This window comes from Lontra canadensis, unplaced genomic scaffold (assembly GCF_010015895.1).
Source record: "Lontra canadensis isolate GAN:19392208 unplaced genomic scaffold, GSC_riverotter_1.0 scaffold30, whole genome shotgun sequence".
Taxonomy (NCBI): Eukaryota; Metazoa; Chordata; class Mammalia; order Carnivora; family Mustelidae; genus Lontra; species Lontra canadensis.
The window spans coordinates 20463376-20489968 of NW_022631024.1; the positions used below are offsets into that span (position 1 = coordinate 20463376).

Below are 26593 nucleotides of genomic sequence, written 5' to 3' on the forward strand. Positions count from 1 at the left end.
CTGCCCGCGCGCGTCCCCGCGGCACTGCGGCGGTTACCAGGACGCCGGCCCTCGGTCGGCGTGCTCTCCGGAGCCAGCCAATGAAAGCGCAAATCAATCATTTGAAACAGCCAATGGACAGAGCGCTGCAGCGCGAGGAAGGGGGTTTTGATAGGGAGAGCGGAGGCCAAAGCGGACCAATAAGAAGCGAACGGCGTTGGGAAGGTGGGCGTTAAGCGGCAGGATTGACGGGAAATTCAGCCAATCAGACCAGGAAGCTTGCCAGCCTCGTCCTGGCAGCCCCATAGGAGGCTGGCGGGGGCGGGCGTTGCGGATATATAAGCGTTGGAGGAGCGTCGGTTGTAGCAGTCTGCGCGCCCGTTCCTTGGCTCTCGCGTCTGTCCTTCCGCCAGCGCCGCCGCCGCCGCCGCCGCCGCCATGAGGGAGATCGTGCACCTGCAGGCCGGCCAGTGCGGCAACCAGATCGGCGCCAAGGTGGGCAGTGGGGCGCCTGGGGCTTGGTGCGACTGTCCCGGGTGGGCGGCAGGAAAGATGGCGGCAGCGGGCGGGCGGGTGGGTGGGCGGCCACCCGCATTGCGGCCCGGCGCGGGGTCGGAGCGGGAGCTGCGGCGCGGGCCCCCGGGGACGAACCTGCCCTGGCGGCGGCGGCGGCGGCGGCGGCGTGGGGGGAGGGGAGGGCCGCGCCCATCCGGGGCGGGGCCGGCTTGGGGCCCCGCCGGCGTGACTCAGCCCGGGCCCGGCCCGCCCGCGTCCCTTGCAGTTCTGGGAGGTGATCAGCGACGAGCACGGCATCGATCCTACTGGCACTTACCATGGCGACAGCGACTTGCAGCTGGAGCGGATCAACGTGTACTACAACGAGGCCACCGGTGAGACACCACGCCCCTTCCCCCGCGCCTTCCTGCCTTCCCGCGGCCCTGGCCCCGCTGACGTCCTCTTCCCCCCGCCTTTCCCCCACCCGCCCCAGGCGGCAAGTACGTGCCCCGCGCTGTGCTCGTGGACCTGGAGCCGGGCACCATGGACTCCGTGCGCTCGGGACCCTTCGGGCAAATCTTCAGGCCAGACAACTTCGTTTTTGGTGAGCTTCGGGGTGGGGGCTGGGCGCTGCCCGACAGCTGGGGCGGCCCAGAGGTCAAGGGGTGCCCAAGGTCAGCGCCGTCCGCAGCGCAGAGCTGAGGTGCTGATCCACTCTGCCCTCCCCAGGCAGAAGCTCACGCCCCTGGACACCTCCTCTCCCTGAGCGGCTCAATCTCCTAAAGCTGCTTTGGGAGGGAGGCCCAGCTGTCCCCCAGCAGGGCCGATCGGGCACGCGTTGTCTGCTGGGGACACGGAGGTGGCGGCAGCGGGAAGCTGTGCTTGCCGCTCCTCTGTCCTTGAGAATTGGCAGGGGCTGCCTTTGGGGAGCCGTCTTGATTGACCCCTAGCTTAAGTTTCAGACGGGCGGGTTACCGCTTTATCCGCGTGGGGGGGGCCCTCGGTCTGCCTGCGGCTGAGCTCTGTGTGTCCCCTTGTGCAACGTTACTTGGGCTTTTTGGCATGGGTGGCCAGTGGTGGCCGCGTGCCCAGCAGAGAGTGACTCGCTGCCCTCTTCCAGGTCAGAGCGGTGCTGGGAACAACTGGGCCAAGGGGCACTACACGGAAGGCGCGGAGCTGGTCGACTCGGTGTTGGATGTTGTGAGGAAGGAAGCTGAGAGCTGTGACTGCCTGCAGGGCTTCCAGCTGACCCACTCCCTGGGTGGGGGGACCGGGTCTGGGATGGGTACCCTCCTCATCAGCAAGATCCGGGAGGAGTACCCAGACAGGATCATGAACACGTTCAGCGTGGTGCCCTCGCCCAAGGTGTCGGACACGGTGGTGGAGCCTTACAACGCCACCCTCTCGGTCCACCAGCTGGTGGAGAACACGGACGAGACCTACTGCATCGACAACGAGGCCCTGTACGACATCTGCTTCCGCACCCTCAAGCTGACCACGCCCACCTACGGCGACCTCAACCACCTGGTGTCGGCCACCATGAGCGGCGTCACCACCTGCCTGCGCTTCCCGGGCCAGCTCAACGCCGACCTGCGCAAGCTGGCCGTGAACATGGTGCCCTTCCCCCGCCTGCACTTCTTCATGCCCGGCTTCGCGCCGCTCACCAGCCGCGGCAGCCAGCAGTACCGCGCGCTCACGGTGCCCGAGCTCACGCAGCAGATGTTTGACGCCAAGAACATGATGGCCGCCTGCGACCCGCGCCACGGCCGCTACCTGACCGTGGCCGCCGTCTTCCGCGGCCGCATGTCCATGAAGGAGGTGGACGAGCAGATGCTCAACGTGCAGAACAAGAACAGCAGCTACTTTGTGGAGTGGATCCCCAACAACGTGAAGACCGCCGTGTGCGACATCCCGCCGCGCGGCCTCAAGATGTCCGCCACCTTCATCGGCAACAGCACGGCCATCCAGGAGCTGTTCAAGCGCATCTCGGAGCAGTTCACCGCCATGTTCCGGCGCAAGGCCTTCCTGCACTGGTACACGGGCGAGGGCATGGACGAGATGGAGTTCACCGAGGCCGAGAGCAACATGAACGACCTGGTGTCCGAGTACCAGCAGTACCAGGACGCCACGGCCGAGGAGGAGGGCGAGTTCGAGGAGGAGGCCGAGGAGGAGGTGGCCTAGAGCGGTCCCCTGGTGAGCGCGGGGAAGCGGTGTGAACGCTTTATTCACGCACAGCCTGTTCTCTGTGTGCACTTGCTCTCCCTCCTGTCTTGACGCCACGTTGCTGTCCGGACGCCACCATTAAAGCATTTTCATAGTGTCTGGTGTCGCCTCCCCAGTTCCTTCCCATAGGCCTTGCGGGTGCTATTGCCGAACGTCAGCGCGTAGTTGTCCTGCGTGGCTGTGGGCGGGGGCAAGGCTGCTGCTGAGCCCCGGGCCTTGCCGTGCGCCCAAGCTCCAGCTGCCCTGGGCACTTGCCTCCTGCCCACCCGGCCTGTGCACGCTGAACCTCTGGAGGGCCAGCGTGGTCTGGACACAGCTGGCCTCCGTGTGCCTGTGGCTTTTGGGTTCAGGGAGAGGTGAGCCCCTTCTACACTGGGGATGAGCGGACGGGTGGGAACCCTGGGGCCATACAACTAGCTGGCTCTGTGCCAGTGGTACAGCGGGGGCGGGGGAGGGCGGTCATCCAGCTCGTCCTAGAGTGGCCTGGTCACTGCAGCCTTGCCGAGGAGGTAGGTGAGGAGCCCGCTGCGCACTCACATGGTACGAAGCCCATGTAGAAGGGGATCAGGCCCTGGCTGCTGTAGATGGTGTTGCCAGGCCAGTGTGTTTGGGGCAGCCGCTCCCCCAGGGCACAGATGGGGTTTCTGAACAGGAACTGCGGAAACAGGCAGCTGCTGACACATACGGCCTTTCCTGGCTCGTAACCGGTTAACAGAAGCTCACGGGGGTGCAGGGGGGGGGGGGGCTGTGGGGCTGGGTTCTTACTGCTCAGGGGCCCCTCCTGTCTCACCCGCTCCCCACTGTGCTGCGGAGAAGGAAGCCTGGACGCGTGTGTGGAGGAGGCAGATGCAGAGGAGAAGCAGCCTCCTCCCCAGGGCCCCTCAGGGTGAGCCTTGGCCCTGCTCCTGCCTGCCCTGAGGAATGGATGCCACCGTGGGGGCCTGGGTGGGCACTGGGCAACGGGCTGGGGGTGGTGGCCTCGTACCTGGTTCTTGCTGAACTCAGCCATGGCCTGTGCGACACCGTCACGGTAGTTGACCCCCATCACCCAGGCAAACCGCGGGACAAAGCCGGCGTAACCTAGGGGAGGGGGTGATCAGGGTGCTGCCCCAGCATCGCCTGCCTTTCCTGGGGCACACCCACCTGCTCCCACGTGTGCCCGGGACGCCTGTCGGGGCTTCTTCCCTTCCCTAAGCGTCCTCCGTTGCCTCCTGGGGCCCGCCGGCCGCGGGTGGCCAGGGGCTTCCAGCCTTGTTACGGAACTGATCTCAGGGCGGGGTAGACCCCAGGCAGCAGTTGTCACTCGCCCTCACTCTCCGGGTGCCTGGGCCTCTGCAGCCTTGGAGTGCTTGGGAAGCGGGGAGCAGTGCGCATTCTCGGACCCAGTTCCCGGGCACCGACCTGAGATGGCTTTGCGTTGGATCAGGTTGGGGTGGTCGAGCTGCGGCAGCCTGTGGAACCCGCCCACGTCTAGGGTCTCCTGCCGCTGAGCAGGGGCTGGGCATTCACCCCTCCTGCAGTGGTGCCGCTAGGGCAGGAGGAGAGCCAGTCACTGCCTCAGCCCCCAGCTGGGTCTGGCTGAATGAGGCTTGGTCCTGCGTCTTTCCCGTACCTGGTCCAGCCCGGGGGCCTCGTGGACGGGGGTGGTGCTCTTCCAGGCCTCCTCTCCGTGTGCCAGCCGCAGGCCTGGGTGTCCAAAGTCTCTGGAGCCCCCCTTCCTGCCTGGCGGGCATGGGGGGTAGGGGGCATAGGGCATGAAGCCCGAAGGCAGCAGGACCTGCCTGGATATGCTCTCTACTCCCTGCGGCCCCTTCTGGGCGTTCCCCTCCTGGGGTGGGAACCGGCCCAGGATCTCAAAGTTCTTGTAGGGCTTCAGACCTGTGCGGACAGGGTGGGTATGAGTGACAACTGGCAGGAGGCCGAGCCTGGGGCCGGCAGGATGGCGGGGCGGGCAGCTCACCGGTGTAGTGGGGGACATAGGGCTCAGTCAGGTCCCGGCAGGGTATCCAAGGTGGCTTGGGCTTGCTGAAGTCCTCGATGAACTTGGGCTTGGATATGGGGGACAGCACGGAGCAGGGGCTCTTCTGCACGCTGGGGTCTGTGAGCAGCTGTGCTGTGGTGCGCCCGTAGGTGTTCCCCACCTGATAGCGCAGCTGCGGATAGAACCCCGCGTAGCTGCGGAGGGAAGAAGAGGGGGAGGCAGGCCCCCGTGCACAGGGTGTGGAGCCGGCCCCCAGGCAGGGGCAGAGCCGCCCGACCGGGTAAACCGAGCAATGATAGTCCCACAAGCACCGGCCTTCTGAGGCTCCTGAGGCACGGATGGGTGGCATAGACCAAGCACCGAGAGGAGGCCGGGCCCGCAGGTGAGATGCACCGTCATCCTCGCCATCAGGTTGCCATCTACCCTCTGCCTGGCCCTCCTCAAGCCAGGAGCTTAAGAAGGAGGGAACAGGGAACTCCGCCCCCTCAACGCATTCCCAGGGAAGTGACAGGGTCCGGGCCTGGACCGAGGCACAGCCCAGTCTACACAAGGTGGTCCCACTGGGGAAGCGTTGCAGGGATTTGGCAGAGACTTTTGCTCAGGACTTGAGAGGCAGGCAGGAGGGCTGCTGGGAGGAGGTGACCATTGAGATGAGTATCGTTTAGAGATACAAGGGGAAGTAGCGTGGGGATCACTGTGCAGGCCCCAAAGCGGGTGAGCCCTGGGGCCGGTATGCTCACCCCAGTAGAACGAGTGGTTTTGAAAAAACTGCCAGAGTGAACGCAGAATTGCTAGTGGGAGAGCTAAGCAGGGCTAGGGCCCAGAGGGTGAGAGCCTGTCCTTTGTCGCCTGGCCCAGCGTTACCCCTAGAACCACTGAGAAAAGTGGGGCCTGACTCCTTGCAGCCGCCCTTCCTTCCCAGGGAGCCACTTGCACGGAGAAGCACGCATGATACGCCATGAGGGGCTCCCTTTTGGCTTCCATGTTAGGGCCCCTAGTGGGGTGGCCTAGCGTCCCGCCAATCAGCTAGTCCGAAGCTTTGTGTATCTAAGACACTCAGCACTCCAGGCGGTATCCGGGGTGGATGCAGCCAGCCTCCGCCAGCTGTTGGGCTGTCACTGGTGTCCTGCTCCTCACAGGCATGTGGGAAGTCTGATGGGGCTCTCAGGACAGGGCCAGCAGGGAGGGGAGGCGGGGGCCTCGGCAGCCCTGCCCAGGGCCTCTCCGGGGCCCTCGGGCCTCGTCCCCTCTCCCCAGACACTGGCTTTGGTGCTCTCGTCACAGGTGGCTTTGAGCCTTGTGGCCCCAGTCCCACTCCCCTGCCCTCCGCAGACCCCCCGCCTCCTCCAGCACTCACCCAGGGATGTAGTGAGGTTCTGGCGTGAAGAGGTTGTGTTTCTGAGTAGCTGCCATCTTGCCTCAACAGCGCCTTTGGCTCCTGCCCCTTTCCACGTCTGACCCCCTTTCCTCAGAGAAGGGAAACCTGTTGCCTGGAAACCATTGTGAAGGGGCCTGCCATTGTTGGGCCCTACCTGGTCCGGGAGCGTTCCTTAACCCTGTGAGTGCTCCCATGTTACCGGTGGAATTCCGAGGCCCAGACAGGCAACAGGCTGGGAGGGTCAGCCTCAGGACCCGGGGAGCTCGGAGAACTGGGGACAGCCCTGCCGGGAAGGGTAAGATGGGATTTTCCCTGGACTCTTGCTACCCGCTCCCAAGCGTGCTCCTCAGATCAGAGGCCCTGGAAAGCTTCTTGGGCATCGTGGGAGGCCTCAGGGCTCTTGGAACTCTGTTCTGGAGTCTTTCCCCTGGAAGTGGGTATTTTTTCTGATTTTACTTTTTTGTATAGCGATAACTGATTTTATTTTTTTGTATAGGGATGTGTTAACTATAAAAACAAAGGAAAATATCAAAGGAAAAGGCGAGCAAATTCTAGTACGTGTCAGAAAACACAAAAAAACTGAGAAAAAGCGGACTACAAGTGGGGAAAAAAAGATTGCAACAAGTTTAGGCCGAGATATGCTATCAGTGTAAAAACCTCACAAAAACAAGAAAAATCAACACTGGGGTAGGAACATGGAATGTGGACATCTTAACGAAAGAACCCACAGTCAGGAAACAGACCCAAGGTCGAACCTCACACCAGCGCTGATAGCAGGGGTGCGCGATGCTCCCTCCAGCAAGGCCACGGGCGCTGTCCGGAAAGCAGTGAGGGGATACGGGTCAGGTCCTTACCGAATGTTACCTACTTGGATGGGCTGCTTTTGCTCACAGGAACCTGCCCACAGGAACCCACAGACAGGTGGCTGAGGACGTCTGTGTGAGGTCAGCCATCAGAGTATCTCAAATGTCCAGTGAAAGCAGCTTTGTGGCGAAAGCTGCCCCTGCAGAACACCGTGCACCAAGGGAGGGGCCCGGAGCACAGGCCGAGAGCCCCTCACCTTAGTGAACCCCGTGTTTCCTGAAGGTAGTTTCTGTCCCTCCCTCCTTCCATCTATCTGGAGCGCCTCCCGAGGCCAGGCAGGGTCGGTGCTGGCTGGGAGAGATCTGCAGAGACTCGGTGGGAGTAGGTCTGGAGGACGAGCTGTTCTTGACTGGGCCCTGCTGGCATGGATTAGGTCAAGACCAGGCCTAGGGCTAGCAGGCTAGTCAGTTGCAAAGGGCACAGCAAGGGCCCTGGAGCTCAAGCGGGGCTCTCTCACGTGGGCTTGCTATTCCCTCACGCTGCAGCCTGGGCAGCCCCGTTCATCTATGACATCTTCCAGCCTCTGTGCAACTAAGCAGAAGATAGGCCCCCATACCTCAGCCCTACCTGGGCCACCAGGCAGCTCCAGTCCCCAGACTGCCTCTATGGTCAGCAGGGTCCACCCAGGCCCTCCTTCCGTTGCTTTGCTTTTCTGAAGGCTGGGTTTCCAGCAGGAGCTCCTCCTCCAGGGAGTTTTCCTGGGTCCCTCCACCCTCCCCTCCTCATCCTGGATGGACCCTTCACAGCTCAGTCCTTTGTAGAGGCCCCGGTCCTCCCAGAAGCCCTGCTAAAGTGGACCCTGGCCGTTCAAGAGACCCCGGATTCTAGGGGAGGAGAGAGGTTGGGATAACGAAGGGGAGAAGAGTGGAAAGGAGGCCAAGCCAGAAGTCACTGGGGCAGACTAGGGGTCCCCTGGGCTGAGGCTGACACCAGAGTGACCCACCTGGCTGGGCAGGGGAGGGGTCTCTGTGAGGGGCCCACGGTAGCAGCCCCTCCAGGGCTGGGCAATGTTTCTTCCCAAGGAAGTTCCTGGCAATTGAGGCAGGGGTTGCCCATGGCTGGCTAATGAGGTCACAGAGCTCTGAGGTGTCCCTGCAGAAGAGAGCCAGGTGCTTTGACAATGAATTTTGACCAGAAAGCTGTGAAATTCCTGGCGAATTTTTACATCAGTGGAGGCCAGCACTGGACTCATGGTTCCCTGAGGCAGAGGCCACTTGTGCCAGCCCGGTAACTTCTCCGGGAGCTGGGTGTGCCGGGGGAGCCGCCCAGACGGGAAGTCCTTTGGGCTGGGAGGATAGCACTCCCCCCTCTCCCTTGTAGGCCCAAGGCTAGTGTGTTCTTGTGGGGCCCCCAGACAGGGGCCGCCGGGGAGATTTGGCCCCCGGGAGTGCAGGAGCTCCAGGCTGGCCTCAGGATGGAACCGGGCTTCCTCCAGGAGCGCCCGCCTATCTGCGCCCAGAACCGGAGGGAGCTGTGTGAGTACGGGTCCTGGCTACCCCCCACCTCAGTCCGGTCTGGGGAGGCGGGCAGGGCTGGGGAGGCGCCCGCTGAGTCCCCAGGCCCGGAGCTTGCTTCCTGCCAGGGCTGGAACGACGCCCACCCATCGTGACCGATCTGCAGACCCCCGGCCCCGCCAAGTACCCGGTGCCGGACGCTTCCGTGCGCGAGTCCTCCCCGCATCCCCACTTCAGCATCGGCCGCAGGCTCCGTACCCACGGTGCGTGGCCCCCTCCCCGCCGCCCGCCCCCTGCCTCCGGAAGCGGGTCTCCGGCCGCCGGCCTTCCCTGCCCCCCAACCACGCCGCCTCTGCTGCAGAGGGCGGTGGCCGCAGGGCGTGGCAGACCTTGTGGTTCCAGAGCGAAAGCCCCTTCACGCAGAAGGCCGACTTTAGCCAAGAGCAGAAGGTGGAGGGCCCGCCCGGCTACTCCTGCGGGGGCGGGCTGGAGCGGGGGCCGGGGAGGGGCGGGGCCTGCGGGGGCGGGCTGGAGCGGGGGCCGGGGAGGGGCGGGGCCTGCGGGGGCGGGCTGGAGCGGGGGCCGGGGAGGGGCGGGCTGGAGCGGGGGCCGGGGAGGGGCGGGGCCTGCGGGGGCGGCGGGGGAAGCAGCAGCCTCTTTCCGCCAGTGGCCGTCACCAGCCGACTACCAGCCACTCCGCTCGCTTGCCTTCCCGGCCTTCGGCTTTGGGGGCCGCCGCCCCTCTTCCAAGACAGTTGAGGCCCCTGCCCGCCCGGGGCTGCCGCGGGCCGGGGGTGCGGGTCACCGTCCCCAGCCCCAGCTTCAGGGCCCTCCACAGGCCCCGCGGGGCGAGAAGCTTCCCGGCCCCAACACCTACGACATCTCTCCCGGGTGCCGCCTGCAGAACCCGCGCCCGCCCGCCTTCTCCATGAGCCGCTCACCTGCGTTCGCCTCCTGGCTCAGTTCCCGTGAGGAGACCGAGAGAGGAGGCCAGGCCGGGGGCAGGGGTGGGGACTCAGCCTGCGGGGAGCTGCGAGCTGCGCGGCCGCTGGCGTTTTAGCCTAGTGGGCTCTACCTTCTCCCTGCAGCCGGCAGTTCCGGCCCAGCTGCCCACCACGTGGAGGGTTGCTCTAAGTCGCGCTTCCCCGCGGCGCCGGGAGTGGTGATCCAGGGTGTCCGAAGACCCAAGCGCCATGACACGGGACCCTTATGCACCCTGTAGCGCCTCCTCTGCACAGCCGGCAACCTGCTTATTCACAGAACCCTGGTTTCCTTGGGGGTCTTCCCAGGCCTGCCTGGAACTAAGGGCCTCCAGCTCGGCCTTTTGACTCTGTGGGTGCCTCTGACCCACTCTCCTGGCCTGCCAACCCCTCTGTGAGCTGCGGACATTGAGGACGGTCCAGCCCAAAAGCCATCTACCCTCCCCGCCCCCCAATACAGAGATGCTGAAGGTTCTTCCCAACTCTGCTGTGTGCTCGTCTAGTGAGCTGTCCCACAGATGTGGCTGCTGACCCGTCCTGTTTGGTTTTCCTTGCCCAGGGGTCTCCCTCTGCTTCCCCTTTGGTGCCCTCTTCTCTAGGGCGGGTGGGGTGGCAGCCTGGGACTTTCTGGCTGGGGACTGCATGGGAGGGGACCCAGTCGGCAATACAAGACACCCCCACCCAGCTGTGCTACCGAAGGGACTGGTCAAGCTGCCAGTGTACCCAAGGATCAGCTGTCATCTTGAGGTGAGGTCGGCCTGCCCAGTAACCAGGGAAGGTGCAGAGGACCAGCTGGTTCTTCACTTCTTCGGCTCCTGCCCAAAGAGCCTGTGAACTTGCCCAGGGGTGTGCAGGCCATACCACAGCCAGCAGACTTCCTGGGCCTTCACTTGTTAGGGTCCTGCCTCTGCCCACAGGAGCAGCCTACCTTTCTACCCAGGAGTTGTCGCCAAGATTGCTTCCCTTAAGGGCCTCACCTGCAGCTGGGGGTGGCTTCTGTCCCTGCACCAGTTTCTCCAGGGGTCCTTCCTGTGCCACCCATGTGGTGGGCCAGAGCCTGACCCCTTCAAAAAGGCACTGCAACAGTTGATGATGTGGTGCGGACATCTTTCCATCCCGCAGAGAGGTCAAAGCCCAGGGAATCCCGAGTGCAACTTACCTGTCACCTCCTCTAGGGCTCAACTTTGGACGTTGAGCCGCACCATCCCTGGGAATTAGAGCAGTGGCATGGCAGATGGCCATCCTTAGGCCCTGGGCTGACCAGCTCAGCCCGCAGGCAACAGAGGCAGAGCCATAGAAGGCCTGGCCTTGGGAGCTTGACTCGGGGAAGGGGGTGGAAAGCAACCCCCAGGGCTCAAAGTCAGGAGTGGGACCAGCAGGAAGGAGCACTGCCCTCCAGCTGGGCTGAAGAGGGAGGGCTTCCTGGTAGGAGGTAGCGGGGGAAGTGACTTTTAAAGATGACCAGGAGTTTGCTGGGCAGTAGGAAGGGAATTTCTAGCAGGATGAACCTCAGAAGACAAGGCATACAAAAAGGGAGAGGGTGTGATGTTTGGTGTGGCCAAACCTGGGAGGATATAGGGCTGTTTGGAGGGGAGGAGGTGAGCTGGTGAGCTGAGGCCACAGAGCGCAGACTGCTGGGTCCAGGGGCTTATACACGTAGCAGAGAGGAGCCCAAGGAGAGTGCCCATCAGGCGGTGCCCACTCACTGTGCGCGAGCTTCTTGCATTGCAAGGGACAAAGACACCATAAAACCTGAGCCTTGAATTTGCAGTGTGTCAGGATGGACGAGTCAGCCTGAGGGCCACCTGCCTTGGGTTAGCCTGGGGCTTGGAAATTCACCGTGATGAGAGTGAGGACACCTGTCCTTGTCCCGATCTCACTCTGTCCCCCAGGTCTCCAGTGGGTCTCTGCTAGGCGCCTCCGGAAGCACACGGTAGAGTTTAGTCTTCGTGACAACCTTGCTCCGCAGCCTCTTCCCCGTCTCTGTTGGGCAAGGAGGGAGCCGAGTTCCAGAGTTCCAGGGACGAAGGGGGTGGTGCACCTGGTGCGGCCCGGGGGCGGGGGCAGCGAGGGCGGACTGCTCCTCTTGAAACCAAAACACTGTCCGCGTCGCAAGGCTGATCTCACAGGCTGCTCGTGGGACTTTTCATGATTAAAGCCCACGAAGTCAAAACTCCCAGTTCCGACCCCGTCGGCAGCCCCCTTCCCGGGTCCCCCGCCCCGGCGCTCCGCAGCGCGCCGCCGTGCCCCCCCACCCAGGACCCTGAGCTCGAGGATAAGGTTACGCGCAGCGCACGCACCCGGCCCGGCGGGAGACCCGCGGCTGCGAGCCTCAGTGGGCGGCGGGCCGCGGCGCAGGGGGCGGGGCGCTCGTCCTCGGCGCACGCTCGCTCCCAGGAATCTCTGCGCGCCGGCGGCGGCGTTTCCGGGGGACCGTTTGGCCGGCGGACGCGGCCTCGCAGGACGGAAGTGGGCGGCCGCGGCCCCGGCGGAGCCGTGCTGCCGGCGGGACCTGGCGGAGCTGGAGGGCGCCGGGGAGCGGAGCGCGGGCGGCCCCCGAGGCCCGAGCGAGCGGACGCCGGGGGGGCCTGCGGCGGGCGCGGCGGCGCCGGGGGAGCGTGGCGGGGATGGGGCGCCGGGCCGCGCGGGGGCCGCGGCCTCGGCCATGTTCGCGGGGCTGCAGGACCTGGGCGTGGCCAACGGCGAGGACCTGAAGGAGACGCTGACCAACTGCACGGAGCCGCTCAAAGCCATCGAGCAATTCCAGGTGCGGCGGCCGGGCTGCGGGGGCTGCGGGGGCTGCGGGGGCTGCGGGGGGCTGCGGGGGGCGTGCTCGCACCGGCCGCGCAGAGCGTCCTGGGGTCGCCCCGCGTCCCAGGAAGCGAAGCCGACCCCGCGCACACGGGCCGCCTGTTTCCGCAGACAGAGAATGGCGTGCTGCTACCCTCCCTGCAGTCCGCCCTGCCGTTCCTGGACCTGCACGGGACGCCGCGGCTGGAATTCCACCAGTCGGTGTTCGACGAGCTGCGGGACAAGCTGCTGGAGCGCGTGTCGGCCATCGCCTCGGAGGGCAAGGCCGAGGAGAGGTGGGTGGGCCGGTGAGACGCGCAGCCCTCCTCCGGGCCCCGCTGGGGCACTGACCCCGGGGCCGCGGGCCCTGCTCCGCGGCGGGCCCCCGCGCATGGAGACCCGTCCCCTGACCTGGCGGCTGCCTGGGGCATGGAGGCAGCCGCTGTGCTCAGAAGGGGAGTCTTTCCAGGTACAAGAAACTGGAGGATCTCCTGGAAAAGAGCTTTTCCCTGGTGAAGATGCCATCCCTGCAGCCGGTGGTGATGTGCGTCATGAAACACCTGCCCAAGGTAAGCACCACAGGCCAAGCTCAGGGCTCGCTCTGCCCCGCGCCTTCCCCTGGATCAGGGTGACCGCTTGGAGCTGGGGAGGTGTGCTGAGCCGCCCGCCCAGACCAGCAGCTCCGGGGCAGGTTCTCCAAGCCAGGCAGAGACAGAAGCTTGGGTTGTGGGACCCGCGGCGGCTTGGCAGGAGCTGGCCCTCGGCCTCTGCGGGGGCCTGGGGTCCAGGCGCAGGTGCCCGTGCTGCTGGGGCTGGGCTTGAGGTGGCCACTGCTGGGGACGCTGAGGCCTCCTGACCTATCCTGAGGGGTGGCCCCTGTGGGTGTGTAGGTTCCGGAGAAGAAGCTGAAACTGGTGATGGCCGACAAGGAGCTGTACCGGGCCTGCGCGGTGGAGGTGAAGCGGCAGATCTGGCAGGACAACCAGGCCCTGTTCGGGGACGAAGTATCCCCACTGCTGAAGCAGTACATCCTGGAGAAGGAGAGCGCGCTGTTTAGCACGGAGCTCTCCGTCCTGCACAACTTCTTCAGCCCTTCCCCGAAGACAAGGCGCCAGGGCGAGGTGAGGCCGGCAGCGCCCTGCCCACCCCCTTCCCCACCGCTGCGGGGGCTTCCGTTGTTCCGCTCCTGGGAGGGGCGGGCTTGTGTGTGTGGCTGGCCAGGGGGCCTGGTGGGGGTCTCTTTGCTGTATGTGCTTGGCCCTTGGCGACCTGGCAAGCCTTCCCGGTGACGTTCCTCAGTTCTTCCTTTACTCTAGGCGGCGTGGGTTTTCAAGATTTTATTTTTATTTTCATTTTTTATTTTATTATTATTATTTTTTAAAGATTTTACTTATTTAATTGACGGAGATCAAGCAAGCAGAGGGGCAGGCAGAGAGAGCAGGGGAAGCAGGCTCCCCGCTGAGCAGAGAGCCCAACGCGGGGCTCGATCCCAAGGACCCTGGGATCATGACCTGAGCCGAAGGCAGAGGCTTAACCCACTGAGCCACCCACAGGCGCCCCTCAAGATTTTAAGTCTTCTCTATGTCCAGCGTGGGGCTCAAACTCACAGTCCCAAGATCAGGAGTGACACACGCTCCTGATTGATTTTGCCAGACATTCCCCTTCTTTTTAAAAAAGATTTTTATGGGTTTGTTAGAGAGTATGAGCAGTTGGGGGGAGCAGGGGGAGAGGGAGAAGCAGGCTGCCCACTGCGCAGGGGTCTTCATATGGGGCCTGATCCCAGGACCCTGGGATCCTGACCTGTGCTGAAGGCAGATGCTTAATCACTGAGCCCCCCAGGGGCACCTCTTTTTTTCCGTGTTTTTTTTTTTTTTTTTTGTCTGACTCAGTACTTTGGCAAATATTTACTGAGTCCTGACTTCCTGCTGTAGGTGCTTGCACCCTTCACTCACCCGAGAGGTCTTGGTGTTTGCTTAGGGCAGGCACTACAGAGTGAGTGTCACATGCCGGTTATCTAGAGCTCAAGGGGTGGCCAAGGGCTGCGGAGACATGAGGCCGCAGAGCAAGGCGAAGCAGGGCTGGGGGGTGAGCACAGGCTCTGAAGGGGAGCATGCTGACCGTCGGGGATGACGTGGCTTACGCGGCCGAGCCAAGAGCACGCGATGAGTAGATCGGGGGCTGAGCTCAGGAGGGCTGGAGGCCACCACGGAGACTTTGGCTTTTCCCAGCACGTTGGGGGTCACAGAAGTCGCCTGACCTCCAGCGTGATGGTGCACGGAGGAGGGAGGCAATGGTGAGCCACCAGATGGTGGTTGAGTGGCGCCGGCTATCTTGTTGGCCCTTCGCTTTCTCGCCGAGGACCGTGGGCTGCTGTGAAGTGGGATCTGACCTGATCTGACCTAATGCCTCCTGCCGCAGTCTGGCCAGTGGCGGCCGTACTACTTCCTAGCTGTGGTCTCTTGCCTTTTCCTCACATTCCCCTCCAAGCCAGTGCCCTCCGGGGGGGCCTGGGTCTTTCTGGCTGTGTGGCCTGCACCCACTGTGAGGGGAGAGGGTATCGCCCACAGCCCTCAGGGTGTGGCTCGGCCACTGGGGCCACGGCTGTGGGCCAAGCTGGCCTCCCCCCAGTAGCCTGAGCCTCACCACTCTCGTTCGCCGGCAGGCCGGGTCTGAGCCTGCTGAAGAGACCTTGCCTGGGGCCTCCGAGGTCGCCTCCCACACTCGCTGCTTCAGCCGTCCCCGCTCGTCTCTGCGCTGGGCACAGGCTGTCGGTGCCGTGATGCCTGTTACCCCAGGTTCTGTGCGTCCTTCCCAGTGTCGGAGCCGGAGGCCCAGCCCTTGTTCAGGAGCAGCGGGCCACGCTCCCTCCCGCTGGCCGCGGCGGTGTGGCAGGAACCTCCTGCGTGGGGCGTGGGGTGTGGGGTGGACTGCGGAAGTGGGTGGTCCCTACCGAGGAGCAGGCCAGGTGCTGGACGTGGGACGGGGCCGCCGCGGGGCGTCGTGCGGGACGTGAGGGACGTGCGGGACGATGCAGGGAGCCAGCTGGCCCAGGCACCTGGCCAGCGTCCCTCCCCGGCCTGCGTCTCCCGGGGCCAGCTGACTGGGCAAGCAGGCGGCAGACCTCCTGGGCGGCTCTGAGGAGTCTGGGGTCACAGGTCATCGGCCTTTCGGAGCGGCTGGGATCCGATGCGGGTTTCGTCTCCTGAAACCCCAGAAAGGCCACTTGCGGACACAGAGCTGGCATCTCGTGAGACGGCAGACTGCCGGCTGTCCGCAAGGGGCCGTGCTGGCCGGGGCTGTCAGTGACGCTGTGGCGAGGGCCTCCCCGCCCCCCCCAGGTGGTGCAGAAGCTGACGCGGATGGTGGGGAGGAACGTGAAGCTGTACGACATGGTGCTGCAGTTCCTGCGGACGCTGTTCCTGCGGACGCGCAACGTGCACTACTGCACCCTGCGGGCCGAGCTGCTCATGTCCCTGCATGAGCTGGACGTCGGGGACATCTGCTCCGTGGACCCCTGCCACAAGGTGCTGACATCGCCGGCCCCTCCCCATTCCTCCTGTCTCTTCCCTGTCCGCACTCCGTGCCCAGCAGCGCCTCTGTGCCAGGCGGGGGCCCCTCCGCCAGCCGTTCTCCAGGGCAGGGGCCTCTTCCCGCCGTTATGTCAGAGCCACCTGCCCCGACCTCCCTTGTGTGCCTGCTCCGTGTCTTGCTCTGCTCCAGCTGGGACCGGCCCCGTGGCCTCTTTTGGACACTTGCTCTGGCTTCTTTGGGGGTTGTTTGGGGTTTCCCTGGCCACTGGCCCTCCCCTGCTCTGGAGCCCTCCAGGGGCGGGGCTTCCTGGGCTGCCCTCGTCCCCGGTGTGGGTGCTGTGTGGCCTGGGTCAGTGTCCCCTCCTGCAGGCAATGTGGTGTCAGCATGTGAGACTGTAGCACCCACCCCCACAAGGTGGGCCAGGGAGGGCCCTTGAGAACAGAGCACCCGCACTCTCTCCTGCGCACCGCCTGGCCCGCCGGGCACGAGGGACCTCGGGCCTGTCTGCCTTTGCACTGAGCTGGGCCTGGACCCCATGAGGCAGCGAGTCCTGTCTGTGCGACGTGGGTACCGGCCGTGTTCTCTGACGGTGTCCTGACTGTGCTTCCTCCCTGCAGTTTACCTGGTGCCTGGACGCCTGCATCCGTGAGCGCTTCGTGGACAGCAAGCGGGCCCGGGAGCTTCAGGGGTTTCTGGACGGAGTGAAAAAGGGGCAGGAGCAAGTCCTGGGGTAAGGGTGAGCCTTGTACAGGTGCTCCCCCTCCCCCGAGGTCCTGTCTGCAGGTGTCCGGGTGAGCAGGCTCTGTCTGCAGTTTATTCCAGTGCGTCTCGGAACTACCGGGTGCTCGTGCGCACCGCTGAGGCCCGGCTGCTGTGGCTGAGGCTCTGGGAGTCTCGGGGAAGCCTGGGCCTGGGCTGGGGCATGGGTGCCTGCAGTCACTGGGGCCTGTGTGTGTCAGGGCTGGGGGCTCGGCCCCGTCCCAGGGGCCTGCTGTGCTGGTGGGATCTGGCTCCCAGCACTGTTTCCTCTCTCTGTCTCTGAGGGTCCAGCACGTGCTTACAGAATCGGGGTCAGGTTTTCAGAATCAAGATGGGAGCTTAATTTAAAAAAAAAGGTTTTTTGACTCCTTAGTGTCTTGAGTAAGTTAGAGAGGAGTTACGAAAGGCAAAGTTGTTTCGGGGAGGGACCCAGAGCAGGTAGACAGGCTTGCTCTGGGTGGGGCCTTCTCCCCGGCCTGAGGCCGTGCCGTGGAAGCACAGCGTGCCGGTTCTCGTAGGGACCTGTCCATGATCCTGTGTGACCCCTTTGCCATCAACACGCTGTCGCTAAGCACCGTCCGCCACCTGCAGGAGCTGGTTGGCCAGGAGACGCTGCCCAGGGTGAGCGTACCGGCTGGCTGCCCGCTGCCTCTGGGTAGGGGTGCGGGCGTAGATCACTACCGGTCAGGCGTGCACGTGCTCCTCCTGGTGGCTGGTAGGCGCGTGGAGCCTGGGAGCGAAGTGGCTGGTAGTGGCTGCGCCAGGAGGACCCTGCGGCAGTGAGGGATGTCAACGGGGGAGGGAGGACCTGCTGAGCACGTGTTGAGGCCTGTGTTCCCCACAGGACAGCCCAGATCTCCTGCTGCTGCTCAGGCTGCTGGCCCTGGGCCAGGGGGCGTGGGACATGATCGACAGCCAGGTCTTCAAGGAGCCCAAGATGGTAACAGTACTAGGGTGGGATTGTGTCTGTGACCTTTGCGAGAGGGTCTGTGGGGCTGAGGGAGATGAGCAAGGTGGGGTCTTGGGAGGTGGGAAGGAGGACCGGGCCTTTAGGTAGACGTCCAGAAAAGCTTGACGTGTGGTGGGTGTGTGAGGGCCGGGGTACGGGCCAGGACCAAAGTGGGGCTGTGCTGGACGGGTTTGGGGTCTTCTCCTGGCCTAGGAGGTGGAGCTCATCACCAGGTTTCTGCCCATGCTCATGTCCTTCGTGGTGGACGACCATACCTTCAACGTGGATCAGAAGCTCCCGGCCGAGGAGAAGGCCCCAGTCTCGTACCCAAACACACTTCCGGAGAGTTTCACCAAGTACGGGTTCGGGCGTGGGCGGAGTGCCTCGACCTCGGGCTCCCCACGGAAGGCCGTGTGGCGCGAGCGGCTCGGCTCGGGGCTGACCCGTCCTCGCTGGTGCAGGTTCCTGCAGGAGCAGCGCATGGCCTGTGAGGTGGGACTGTACTACGTGCTGCACGTCACCAAGCAGAGGAACAAGAACGCGCTGCTCCGCCTGCTGCCAGGGCTCGGTGCGTGTGCAGGCGCCCGCCTCAGTGCGGCCCTGGTCTTCCGGAGTCGCTGTGGTACATGGGCAAGCCCAGCCTGGTAGACTCAGACCCCCCTTGCCACGGTCACCATTTGTGGAGGGATCCTTTCTGCTGTGGTTCTTCCCACCTGGCGAGGGAGGGGGCGTCCCTCTAGTCCCTGCGACCGTGGAGAGGGCCCACCCCAGATGGTCTCGGGCCACGGGCGCTGTGGGGCGGGTGGCTTCTTGGTAGGAAGAAGAGGGCAGGGCCCGAGTGGACCCCTTTGGGAGGAAGCTGCCGGCCAAGCCAGGGAGGGAGGGTTCAGGAGCACCTGGCTTGCCCACTGCTGGCCGCAGGCTCGTCTGGGGTGTTGAGGCTGCTTTGGAGAGATGTCGCCCGTCCCTTGCTGAACCTGTCTCTGGGTCATTGACAGGTCCGAGGATGGTGCGTGTGTCACGTTTCCCGTGTTCGTTGTTTTTTTTTTTTTTTTTAATATTTTATTTATTTATTTGAGAGAGAGAGAGACAGTGAGAGAGAGCGTGAGCGAGGAGAAGGTCAGAGGGAGAAGCAGACTCCCCGTGGAGCTGGGAGCCCGATGCGGGACTCGATCCTGGGACTCCAGGATCATGACCTGAGCTGAAGGCAGTCGCTTAACCAGCTGAGCCACCCAGGCGCCCTCCCGTGTTCTGTTTGCGAAGGAAGCGGTTTCGTCTTAATTTATATCTAGCTTCCATCTGAGTGAGCAGCATGAACTTGTTTTCTTATCAGAGGCCAGAGGATGAAGTGAGTCTCCCAGGGCTTCCTTCGAGCTGCAGGCAGGGCTGGCTCCTTCTGGAGGCTCCGGGGAGAACCCGTGTCCTTGTCGCCAGCTACTAGGGCCCGCCCACACCTGGCCCCTGGTTGGATCTCGCAGGTCCCCCTCCCAGTGGCTCTCACCCCGTGTCCCTCTGACCCTGGCCTCCTTCATGCAGCAGAGTGCCCCTGGGTGGGGTCAGGCCCGTCCTGGGGCTTCTGACCACGTGAGGGAGCGCTCTCACCGCTTTTGGATCAGAGCGTGGACACGTCTTGGGCTGTCCTCCTGGCCACAGAGGCTGGAGCTTTTGAGTATGTTTCTGGAAGCTTCTAAGAGTGCAGGTGCAAATAATTTGCCTTTCTCATTTCTATTCATTTCAGTACTTTTGTTTCTTTCTGTTGTCTACAGGCGTGGGCTAGATGCAGGGGTGTCCTGCCTGCCTCAGGAGCTCCCGTGTCTCCCAGCCCCACGCTGTTGCGCAGTGGGCGGGGACGCAGGCCTTTCCTTGTTGTTCCTTTGTGGCATTAGTGGGTGTTAGAATGGATGTCAATTTAAAAATTCTTTTCTGTTTTTTTTTTTTTTTTTTTTTTTTTAGCTTTTTCTCTTTTTTTAAAAGACTTTGTCAGAGAGAACGAGCAGGAGCAGGGGGAGCGGCAGGCAGAGGGAGAAGCAGGCTTCCCTCCAAGCAGGGAGCCTGACATGGGACTCCATCCCAGGACCCCGGGACCACGACCTGAGCCGAAGGCAGACGCCCAACCGACTGAGCCACCCAGGCATCCCTGTTTTTTAGCTTTTTATTGTGAGAATTTTTGATGAACTCACAGAGCACTGTACAGTGGAGCTCAGTGCCTGCCGCCTGCCTGCATGGGGGCCGTGGAGATGGTCTGGACGTGCACCCAGACTCAGCGTCGTAGCAGCTGTGAGGGACCTAGCAGGTGTCTCTACAGAAGACGGGTGCTGTCAGAAACCGTGATGCAGCCGTGGTCATACGTGGGGCCAGGTCCTGGCGCTGCTCGTGATTGCCCAGCTGCCCCGTGATGTTCTTCTGTGGGTAGTTTGCTCGAGTCGGGAAGTGTATCACTTCCAACTCTCATGTTTCCTTGTTACCTCTAGGGTTTCCCACCATCTGTAGGCTTCTGTGGGATTTGTTGGGACTTGGTGGGCAGTGTCCCCTGTTGTCGTGACTGTGGACCTGCCTGGGTGTCCTGTCTGCTCAGATGTGGGACAGGAGCTCACCCCGGCTGTGTCCGGCAGCACCGGGTCCACTCACGCTTTGGTGCCGCTGGCGTCGCCCCGTCAGCCCTGAGGGCCCTGGCGGCGTTTCCCGAGGAGCTGGTACAGCACTTGTGTCTGTGTGCGCGTCCCCCTGTGGCCTGCCCTCCAGCTGGGGCTCTGACCCGGTCGGCTGTGCATGTAGGCGTTCTTGTCTCTGCTTATCAGTGAGACTCCCTGGTAGTCGCATCCGCTGTTTCTTTTAAGTTTTGGAGTTGGTGGCTTCGAAGCATGAAGTCACTTTCCGTTGTCGTTTTTCTCTCAGAACCGGGCCGCCAGCCGTCAGGTTGAGCTCGTGGGCTGGGCGGTGGCGCTTGGCCAAGGGTCACAGCCACTGGTGATGGGCTCTCCTGCCCTGCCCAGCCCGGTCCTCACACTGTAGCCTGCTTCACCACCTAGGCCGGGGCCCCTGTCCGCCCCCTGCCCCGTCCACCTGGCCTGTGCGGGTCCCGGTTCTGGCTGGCAGGCACACCAGGCCTGCGGCCCCAGGCCCTGCACCACTCCAGGGGCAGGGCTGACAGGGCGGGCGGGGCTGACCCGGGCTGTGCTTGCAGTGGAGACCTTCGGTGACCTGGCCTTTGGTGACATCTTCCTGCACCTGCTCACGGGGAACCTGGCGCTACTGGCGGACGAGTTCGCCCTGGAGGACTTCTGCAGGAGCCTCTTTGACGGCTTCCTCCTCACAGCCTCGCCCAGGTGCTGCCGCCCGCCCCTGTCCCAAGTGCCCCTGCCTGGGGTGGTGGGGGAGGGGCATGTGGCCCAGCTGGGGGGGAGGTCTGCGGTGGGCTCTGGGTCACCGCAGCGTGGCCCCTCCCGCAGGAAGGAGAGCGTGCAGCGGCACGTGCTGCGGCTCCTCCTCCACCTGCACCACCGGGTGGCGCCGTCCACGCTGGAGGCCTTGCGCAAGGCACTGGAGCCCACAGGCCAGGTGCGTGCCCCGGCCCTCTCCTTGCGTGCATGTCCCCCCCCCCCGCGTGGAGGTGTCCCGAGTGCCCCCGGGGCCTGCCCCACAGCCACACGCTTCCCCCCACAGAGCGGAGAGGCGGTGAAGGAGCTTTACTCTCAGCTGGGGGAGAGGCTGGAGCAGCTGGAGCACCGGAAGCCCAGCCCGGCCCAGGCCACGGAGACGCAGGCGCTGGAGCTGCCCCTTCCGGCTGTGTCCGCTCCCGCTGGGCTGGGAGGCTTCCCGGGGGCCGCTCAGGACCGGGCCGGGCCCCTGGTGGGTCTGTGACGTTGGCTGGCCAGTAGGCGTTCCCCTGGACTTGGAGTGTTGGCGACCCCGTCTCTCCTGAAGGCAGATGGGCTGCTCGTGGGCCGGGCTGGCTGGAGCCGAGCGCTCTCTGCCCTTGGACGGCCTGTGGGGGGCAGCCTGCTGCTGGGCCTCAGCCCCACCCTGACCTGGATCCTGGGACCTGTGTTTGCTCCTTGGAGGCCCTTGGCTGCTTCCCTGGAGGACAGCGCTGGGTGTGATGGGCCCAGCTGGCCCCTCGAAGTCACTCCCAGGCTGTGGGGAGCTTCTGGCGCGTTCCTGCCTCATGGTGTGAGTTTCCGCTTCTGTAGGGAAGACAGACTGGCTGTAGTTGGGATTAGGAAAAAGCTACCTTTTTCCCACGGGAGAGGGCAGGGGGACCCAAGCCTGAGGGAAGGGGCGGGCGCAGCCCCGTGGGCCCAGATCAGCCAGTGCTTTGCTGGGTGCGGGCATCTGCGGATGGAACCGGCTGCTCTGGGAGCACCCGAGTGTTTCACGGGACGGTCTCGCCCGTCCACGGCCCCACAGGCAGGGAAGCGGCCAGCAGTACCCTGTGTCGCTGAGGAATGGCTGCCTCGTTTACCTCTGGAGTGGTGTGCCCCTTGCTCAGCTGCACCGTCTTGGTCATGTACAAGCTGCTGCGCACAGCCAGCCCTCACGTGTGTAAATAAAAGGCGTTTGGGTAAACCCAGTGGTTGAGCTGTTGGTGGGCACGCCCGAGCGTTGGATGTGGGGCAGGTGGGTGGGCAACTTAAGGGCATCTCTGCCTCTGTAGGCCACGGTCTGGATGCCCCTGCCTGTCCGTGGGAGGAGGGACATCCTTAGGGAGTGTGGGTGGAGGTGGTGGGGATGGTCCTCTTCCATTTGCTTCCATTTTCCCTAGAAAGCAGAGAGCCAGGCAGGACCTCACCCCACCACGCTCGTGCTAGGATCATGGGACATGGGCAGGGCCTGGATAATGTCCTTCATCCCTGGTCCCAGGAAGCCTGACAGCACCGCCACCTATGTGGTGGGTTGGGTGCCCAAGGCCCCAAGCACCCGCCACTGTGCAGAAGAGGGGCGGCAGTCCTGGGGAGCCAGGCCCCACAGCTGGAGAGGAGGATGTGGAGAAGTTGTGCTTCCTCTGTGTGGTGACCCTGCCCGAGGGCACTGAACCGATGGGCAAACAGGAACTCCCATATTTCGGACAGAATGAGAGCTCCCAAGCCCAAGAGCCACGTTTCCCGGATGCTGGTCGTGCCTGGGGAGGCGGGGGAGACAGGGGCAGTGTGCTGGGCAGGGAGCCCGTGTGGACAAAGGGAGGCTGAGGACGGATGGGGGGCTATGAGCACGAGATTGGGGGCCACAGCAGGAGAGCCAAGGGACGTTGGACTGCCGGTGTCAGAGGGACACAGGGCCAGACTAGCCTGGGCTCACTCCCGGTTGATGAACTCACTCTTCGGGAGGGCGGCAGACAAGCGAGGGCCAAGGCGCGGTGCCTCCCTTGGTCGGAATGGGAAGAGCAGAGGGTCACTCAGGCCCATCTGTGCAGGGATGGGAGTAAGGTTGGGCAGGGACACGGGAACCCCCACCCGCCTTAGTTTTTTCTAAATTTGCTCCCTGACCAGGACGCTGACCTATGCCTGCGGGTCTTCCCCCAGCTCTAGAATTTCTGTCCCAGTGTGCTCAACTGTCCTTGGGGTGGGAGGGCTCTGAGGGGGTGGGTAGAAGGGAAAGGGGGATGGAGGGAAGGGAGGCCCCGGAAGAGGAGGAGGGCTGGGAGGAGAAGGAGGAGAAGGAAAGGAGCTCTACTCTGGGAGCCCCTAGGTTGGGGCCAGGGGAGGGGAAGAATGAAGGACTGGGGAGACCTCACTAGGCACATGGTCCCCTCTGCTCTTGCCCTGCTGCCCTCCCTGTGCGGGGTCAGGCGCAGGAGATGTCCCTGGGGAAGTAAGAGTTCTATGGAGGACAGGCTGACATGCAAGGGGCTGTGGGATCCCAGGGGAGGGGATGCTCCCCCAGCCTTACCGGGAGACAAGGACGAGCCAGGAGGGCTTCAGGGCCCAGGAGGTCAGGTGACCTGAGGGCCGAAGGACCTGAGCCAGCCAGCCAGACCTCCCCCTCTGGCGCCTCCCTCCAGCCGAAGTCCCGCCCTTCTGCCACACCCCTGACTCACTTCCTTTGCCTACAAGCGGAAACCTCCCAGCGCTTCCTCCACTCAGGCTCCCCAGGGACTCGCAGGTGTTGCTCCCCCTCCAGGCCCTGACCCCTCTGGGACCGTCCCCAGGACCCTGGTGTTTTCTGTGTCCTCAGTTGCGGCCCCAGCATCTGGCCTGGGCAGGGGGCTGCCCTTGGTGGGCTGGGGGGCCAGCAGGAGCTTAACCTGACAGCTGCAGGTATGGGGCGGGTGGGGGGCCAGGGACAACTTCCTGGCTTTCTTCAGCTCTCGTCTCCCCGGTGGCTCTTGCTCTCCTTCTCTGGCTCTTTTTGTCCATCTTTCCACCCCACCCCACCCCGCTAGTCTCTGGGGGGCTCCCTGCTGGCCATTCCATCGGTGTGTTCCCTGGAGGGATGTTGGGAGGTTCCCAGTTTGGGGGAATGAGGCCTGGGCCCATTCTCAACAGAAGTTCTGGCCACATACCCCCTCCCGCTTCAAGCGTTTTTTAGTGTAGGGGGGAGGTCTCCGGACTCTAGGGGCGCTTGGGCCTCTGCTTCTCTTGGTTCCCACTTGGGATTCGGAGGGCCCCTGGAGCCTGGCGGTCGGACCCGTGGGCGGGCAGCGGGATCGCGCCTTGACCCTTCTTCACCCTAATCGGCGCCTAGTTGGCACCGACTTCTCCAGGAAGCCGGCTGGCTTCCCGATAAGCGGCGCCCTCCCCCCTCCGCCACTTCCTCAAGGCCGGCGGCTGTTTATGGGAGATTTGCATTGGGGCCCTGCGGGGAGCCGCTTCCTGGTCAGCGGGCCGAGACCCAGGCTCTGCGAGGCCGGCACCGGGACCAACCCCCACCCCCTTACCCCCGACCCCGCCGCGCTCCCTGGGGACCTCCCAGAGGGGTGAGGTCATTCTGGGGAAGGGTCCCAGTTGGCCGGGCGGAAGTCTGGAGACCCTCTCCATCTTCCTGTTGCAGGGAGGGCGACCTGCATGCCGAGCGCCGCCTCTGCGCCATGGACGGCGGCCAGGCCAGTCTGGAGCCCGCGGCCGCGGGCCCCAGCATCCCCGGCCCGAGCGTGATCGCGCCGCTGCGCGCCGTGGTCCGCCTGCGTCGCCGCGTGTGCCTCCTGCGCAAGCGGCGCCTCCTGCCGCCAGGCGCGGGGCCGGCCTCCGGGGCTGGAGCGTCCAGAGCCGGCTGCAGCTCGGGGGCGCCGCGCGCCGACTGGGACCCGCCGCAGTTCTTCACCTTCGACGGCCCGGCGGAGCTGCCCTCCAGGACGCCGCGCAAGAGGCGCCGGCGCAGCCGCGTGGTGCTCTACCCGGAGCCCTCGCGCAAGTGCCGGCCTCACGCCGAGCGCCGGAGCCGCGCGCAGCGCTGCCTGGTGTTACTGGTGGCCGTCGTGGGCTTCCAGGTGCTCAACGCCATCGAGAACCTGGATGATAACGCGCAGCGCTACGACCTCGACGGGCTGGAGAAGGCGCTGCAGCGCGCCGTGTTCGGGCAGCCGGCCGCCGTGGGGCGCATCGTGGCGCTGCTGCGGGACTACCTGGCCACGCACGTACACAGCCGCCCGCTGCTTCTGGCGCTGCACGGGCCCAGCGGCGTGGGCAAGAGCCACGTGGGCCGCCTGCTGGCGCGCCACTTCCGCGCGGTCCTCGAGGACGACGCGCTGGTGCTGCAGTACCACGCGCGGCACCACTGCCCCGAGCCGCGGGCGGCGCAGGCCTGCCGCGAGCAGCTGGCCGGGCTGGTGGCCGACGTGGTGGCGCGGGCCGAGGTGGAGGAGAAGACCCCGCTCGTGGTGCTGGACGAGGCCGAGCTGATGCCGCGGGCGCTGCTGGACGAGCTGCGGAGCCTCCTGCAGCCGCAGCGGGCCCACCACTTCCACAACGCGGTTTACGTGCTCCTCAGCAGCGCGGGCGGCGCGGACATCACGCGCTTCGTGCTGCGCAACGCGTCCAGCGCGCGGCCCCGGCGCCCCGACGGGGATCCGGACGGGGCGGCCGCGCTGCGCGCCGAGGAGGAGCTGCGCGCCGGCCTTCGGGCGCTCCTGGTCCGCGAGCACCCGCTGTGGCAGGACGCGGCCATCGTGCCCTTCCTGCTGCTGGACAAGCAGGACGTGGTCAGCTGCTTCCGCGAGGAGATGGCCGCGGAGGGCTTCTTTCCGGAGCAGGCCCGCGCCGAGCTACTGGCGGCGCAGCTCAGCTACTACCGCGTCGCTGGCCGTGAGTTCGCCGTCACCGGCTGCAAGCAGGTGGTGGCCAAGGTCAATCTCTTGTAGCACAGCCTTAGCGGAACACGGCGGTCGCCAGTGGGCCGGCGGGACTCTTGGGTTGGGGGTGGCAGTAGGATGGAGGGGACCCTGTGGATTTGCCTGAGGCCTATAATAAATCTGTCTCCAGCCCCACTGGCCTCCCCCAGCCGTTTTCACCCTGGGACCTAGGGAGGCTGGCGGGGCTGGGTCAGTTCTGTGCCGGCCACTTCCAATAACAGTTCCCCCTGAGCCCCCAATCTGCCACCTCCTGGTTCTTAATTCAGCCCACATTTCTGAGCACCTGCCCTGTGCCCCTCGTAGCAGGCATCCCGGCAGGTCGGCATTCCCATCTCCTTGCTCCAGAGGAGGGATGGCCTCGGAGAAAGTGCGTGGCTCCCAGGGAGGGTCACGCGGCTGGTCCCCTGCAGCTGGACGTGACTTCAGCTCTGTGGGAGGCCTGCAGCAACCGTCACGCACACTTGTACACACTCCCATCCAACCCTTGCACACCTGCTCACCCCATGGGCCCTGAAGTCCTGGATGCTCCTCCTGCCAGGAGAATCACGATGCCTCCCTGGATTTGTCCTGGACTCCAGGGCCCAGGAGCTGCTGGGAAGATGGGATGTGTGGGAGTCTCCACGCATGAGCTCACCCAGTGGAATCCGCCGGAGGCTCTGGACGGCGGGGAGAACTCTCTCAGGGTGACAGGGGCGCTGAGTTCTCGGCCCCCCTGCCCTGGTCACCACCTTGCTCCAGGACGCTGAGCTGGGACGGGCCTTAGGGTAGAGATGGCGTAGGCCCACCTCAGAGGGTTTCAGGTTTTCAGGCGCTGCGGGCGCCTTTTGCGCCTTTCCCCCGAGGGCGGTGGTCTCGTCCAAGCGGCCCCCACCGGCTCTCGCAGCCCCAGCCCTGGGGTGGCCTCAGTGCTGCCGCCTGGTGGCCGC

The 26593-nt window shown here is 64.5% G+C and overlaps 5 protein-coding genes across 5 annotated transcripts; 4 read left to right on the plus strand and 1 right to left on the minus strand.

Moving 5' to 3' along the window:
- Window positions 1–376: 376 nt before the first annotated feature.
- Window positions 377–2794, plus strand: TUBB4B (tubulin beta 4B class IVb). Its single transcript, XM_032866320.1, has 4 exons — window positions 377–474; window positions 761–869; window positions 968–1078; window positions 1595–2794. The coding sequence occupies exons 1-4, from the start codon at window positions 418–420 to the stop codon at window positions 2653–2655; spliced, it is 1338 nt and encodes a 445-aa protein (XP_032722211.1). The 5' UTR covers window positions 377–417; the 3' UTR covers window positions 2656–2794.
- FAM166A (family with sequence similarity 166 member A) lies at window positions 2715–8024 on the minus strand. The gene is made up of 9 exons (XM_032866321.1): window positions 7864–8024; window positions 6911–7276; window positions 6036–6168; window positions 4658–4872; window positions 4310–4575; window positions 4099–4225; window positions 3683–3777; window positions 3235–3352; window positions 2715–2875 (listed from the first exon to the last, which is right to left on the minus strand). The coding sequence occupies exons 3-9, from the start codon at window positions 6089–6091 to the stop codon at window positions 2787–2789; spliced, it is 966 nt and encodes a 321-aa protein (XP_032722212.1). The 5' UTR covers window positions 6092–6168; window positions 6911–7276; window positions 7864–8024; the 3' UTR covers window positions 2715–2786.
- Window positions 7965–9781, plus strand: STPG3 (sperm-tail PG-rich repeat containing 3). Its single transcript, XM_032866322.1, has 6 exons — window positions 7965–8147; window positions 8241–8395; window positions 8503–8637; window positions 8736–8824; window positions 9042–9342; window positions 9463–9781. The coding sequence occupies exons 1-6, from the start codon at window positions 8041–8043 to the stop codon at window positions 9594–9596; spliced, it is 921 nt and encodes a 306-aa protein (XP_032722213.1). The 5' UTR covers window positions 7965–8040; the 3' UTR covers window positions 9597–9781.
- Window positions 9782–11803: 2022 nt separating this feature from the next.
- On the plus strand, window positions 11804–21774 carry NELFB (negative elongation factor complex member B). Its single transcript, XM_032866319.1, has 13 exons — window positions 11804–12121; window positions 12277–12440; window positions 12614–12713; window positions 13035–13265; window positions 15483–15668; window positions 16293–16405; window positions 16953–17055; window positions 17279–17374; window positions 17597–17739; window positions 17845–17951; window positions 20568–20709; window positions 20833–20941; window positions 21047–21774. Exons 1-13 carry the CDS (start codon window positions 12020–12022, stop codon window positions 21242–21244), a joined length of 1794 nt encoding a protein of 597 aa, XP_032722210.1. The 5' UTR covers window positions 11804–12019; the 3' UTR covers window positions 21245–21774.
- A 1733-nt stretch (window positions 21775–23507) lies between these two features.
- On the plus strand, window positions 23508–25801 carry TOR4A (torsin family 4 member A). Its single transcript, XM_032866323.1, has 2 exons — window positions 23508–23637; window positions 24371–25801. The coding sequence occupies exon 2, from the start codon at window positions 24408–24410 to the stop codon at window positions 25674–25676; it is 1269 nt and encodes a 422-aa protein (XP_032722214.1). The 5' UTR covers window positions 23508–23637; window positions 24371–24407; the 3' UTR covers window positions 25677–25801.
- The last annotated feature ends 792 nt before the right edge of the window (window positions 25802–26593 follow it).

Excerpts from the sequence above, each read along its gene's own strand:
- TUBB4B (XM_032866320.1), top strand. The coding sequence starts at position 418 with ATGAGGGAGATCGTGCACCTGCAGGCCGGCCAGTGCGGCAACCAGATC. Across the intron at positions 475-760 it reads GCAACCAGATCGGCGCCAAG|TTCTGGGAGGTGATCAGCGA; the intron begins GTGGGCAGTGGG and ends CGTCCCTTGCAG. Across the intron at positions 870-967 it reads GTACTACAACGAGGCCACCG|GCGGCAAGTACGTGCCCCGC; the intron begins GTGAGACACCAC and ends CACCCGCCCCAG.
- FAM166A (XM_032866321.1), bottom strand. The coding sequence starts at position 6,091 with ATGGCAGCTACTCAGAAACACAACCTCTTCACGCCAGAACCTCACTAC. Across the intron at positions 4,873-6,035 it reads GAACCTCACTACATCCCTGG|CTACGCGGGGTTCTATCCGC; the intron begins GTGAGTGCTGGA and ends TTCCCTCCGCAG. Across the intron at positions 3,778-4,098 it reads CCAACGCAAAGCCATCTCAG|GTTACGCCGGCTTTGTCCCG; the intron begins GTCGGTGCCCGG and ends CCCCTCCCCTAG.
- STPG3 (XM_032866322.1), top strand. The coding sequence starts at position 8,041 with ATGAATTTTGACCAGAAAGCTGTGAAATTCCTGGCGAATTTTTACATC. Across the intron at positions 8,148-8,240 it reads AGGCCACTTGTGCCAGCCCG|GCCCAAGGCTAGTGTGTTCT; the intron begins GTAACTTCTCCG and ends TCTCCCTTGTAG. Across the intron at positions 8,396-8,502 it reads CCAGAACCGGAGGGAGCTGT|GGCTGGAACGACGCCCACCC; the intron begins GTGAGTACGGGT and ends GCTTCCTGCCAG.
- NELFB (XM_032866319.1), top strand. The coding sequence starts at position 12,020 with ATGTTCGCGGGGCTGCAGGACCTGGGCGTGGCCAACGGCGAGGACCTG. Across the intron at positions 15,669-16,292 it reads CCGTGGACCCCTGCCACAAG|TTTACCTGGTGCCTGGACGC; the intron begins GTGCTGACATCG and ends TCCTCCCTGCAG. Across the intron at positions 17,952-20,567 it reads CCGCCTGCTGCCAGGGCTCG|TGGAGACCTTCGGTGACCTG; the intron begins GTGCGTGTGCAG and ends CTGTGCTTGCAG.
- TOR4A (XM_032866323.1), top strand. The coding sequence starts at position 24,408 with ATGGACGGCGGCCAGGCCAGTCTGGAGCCCGCGGCCGCGGGCCCCAGC.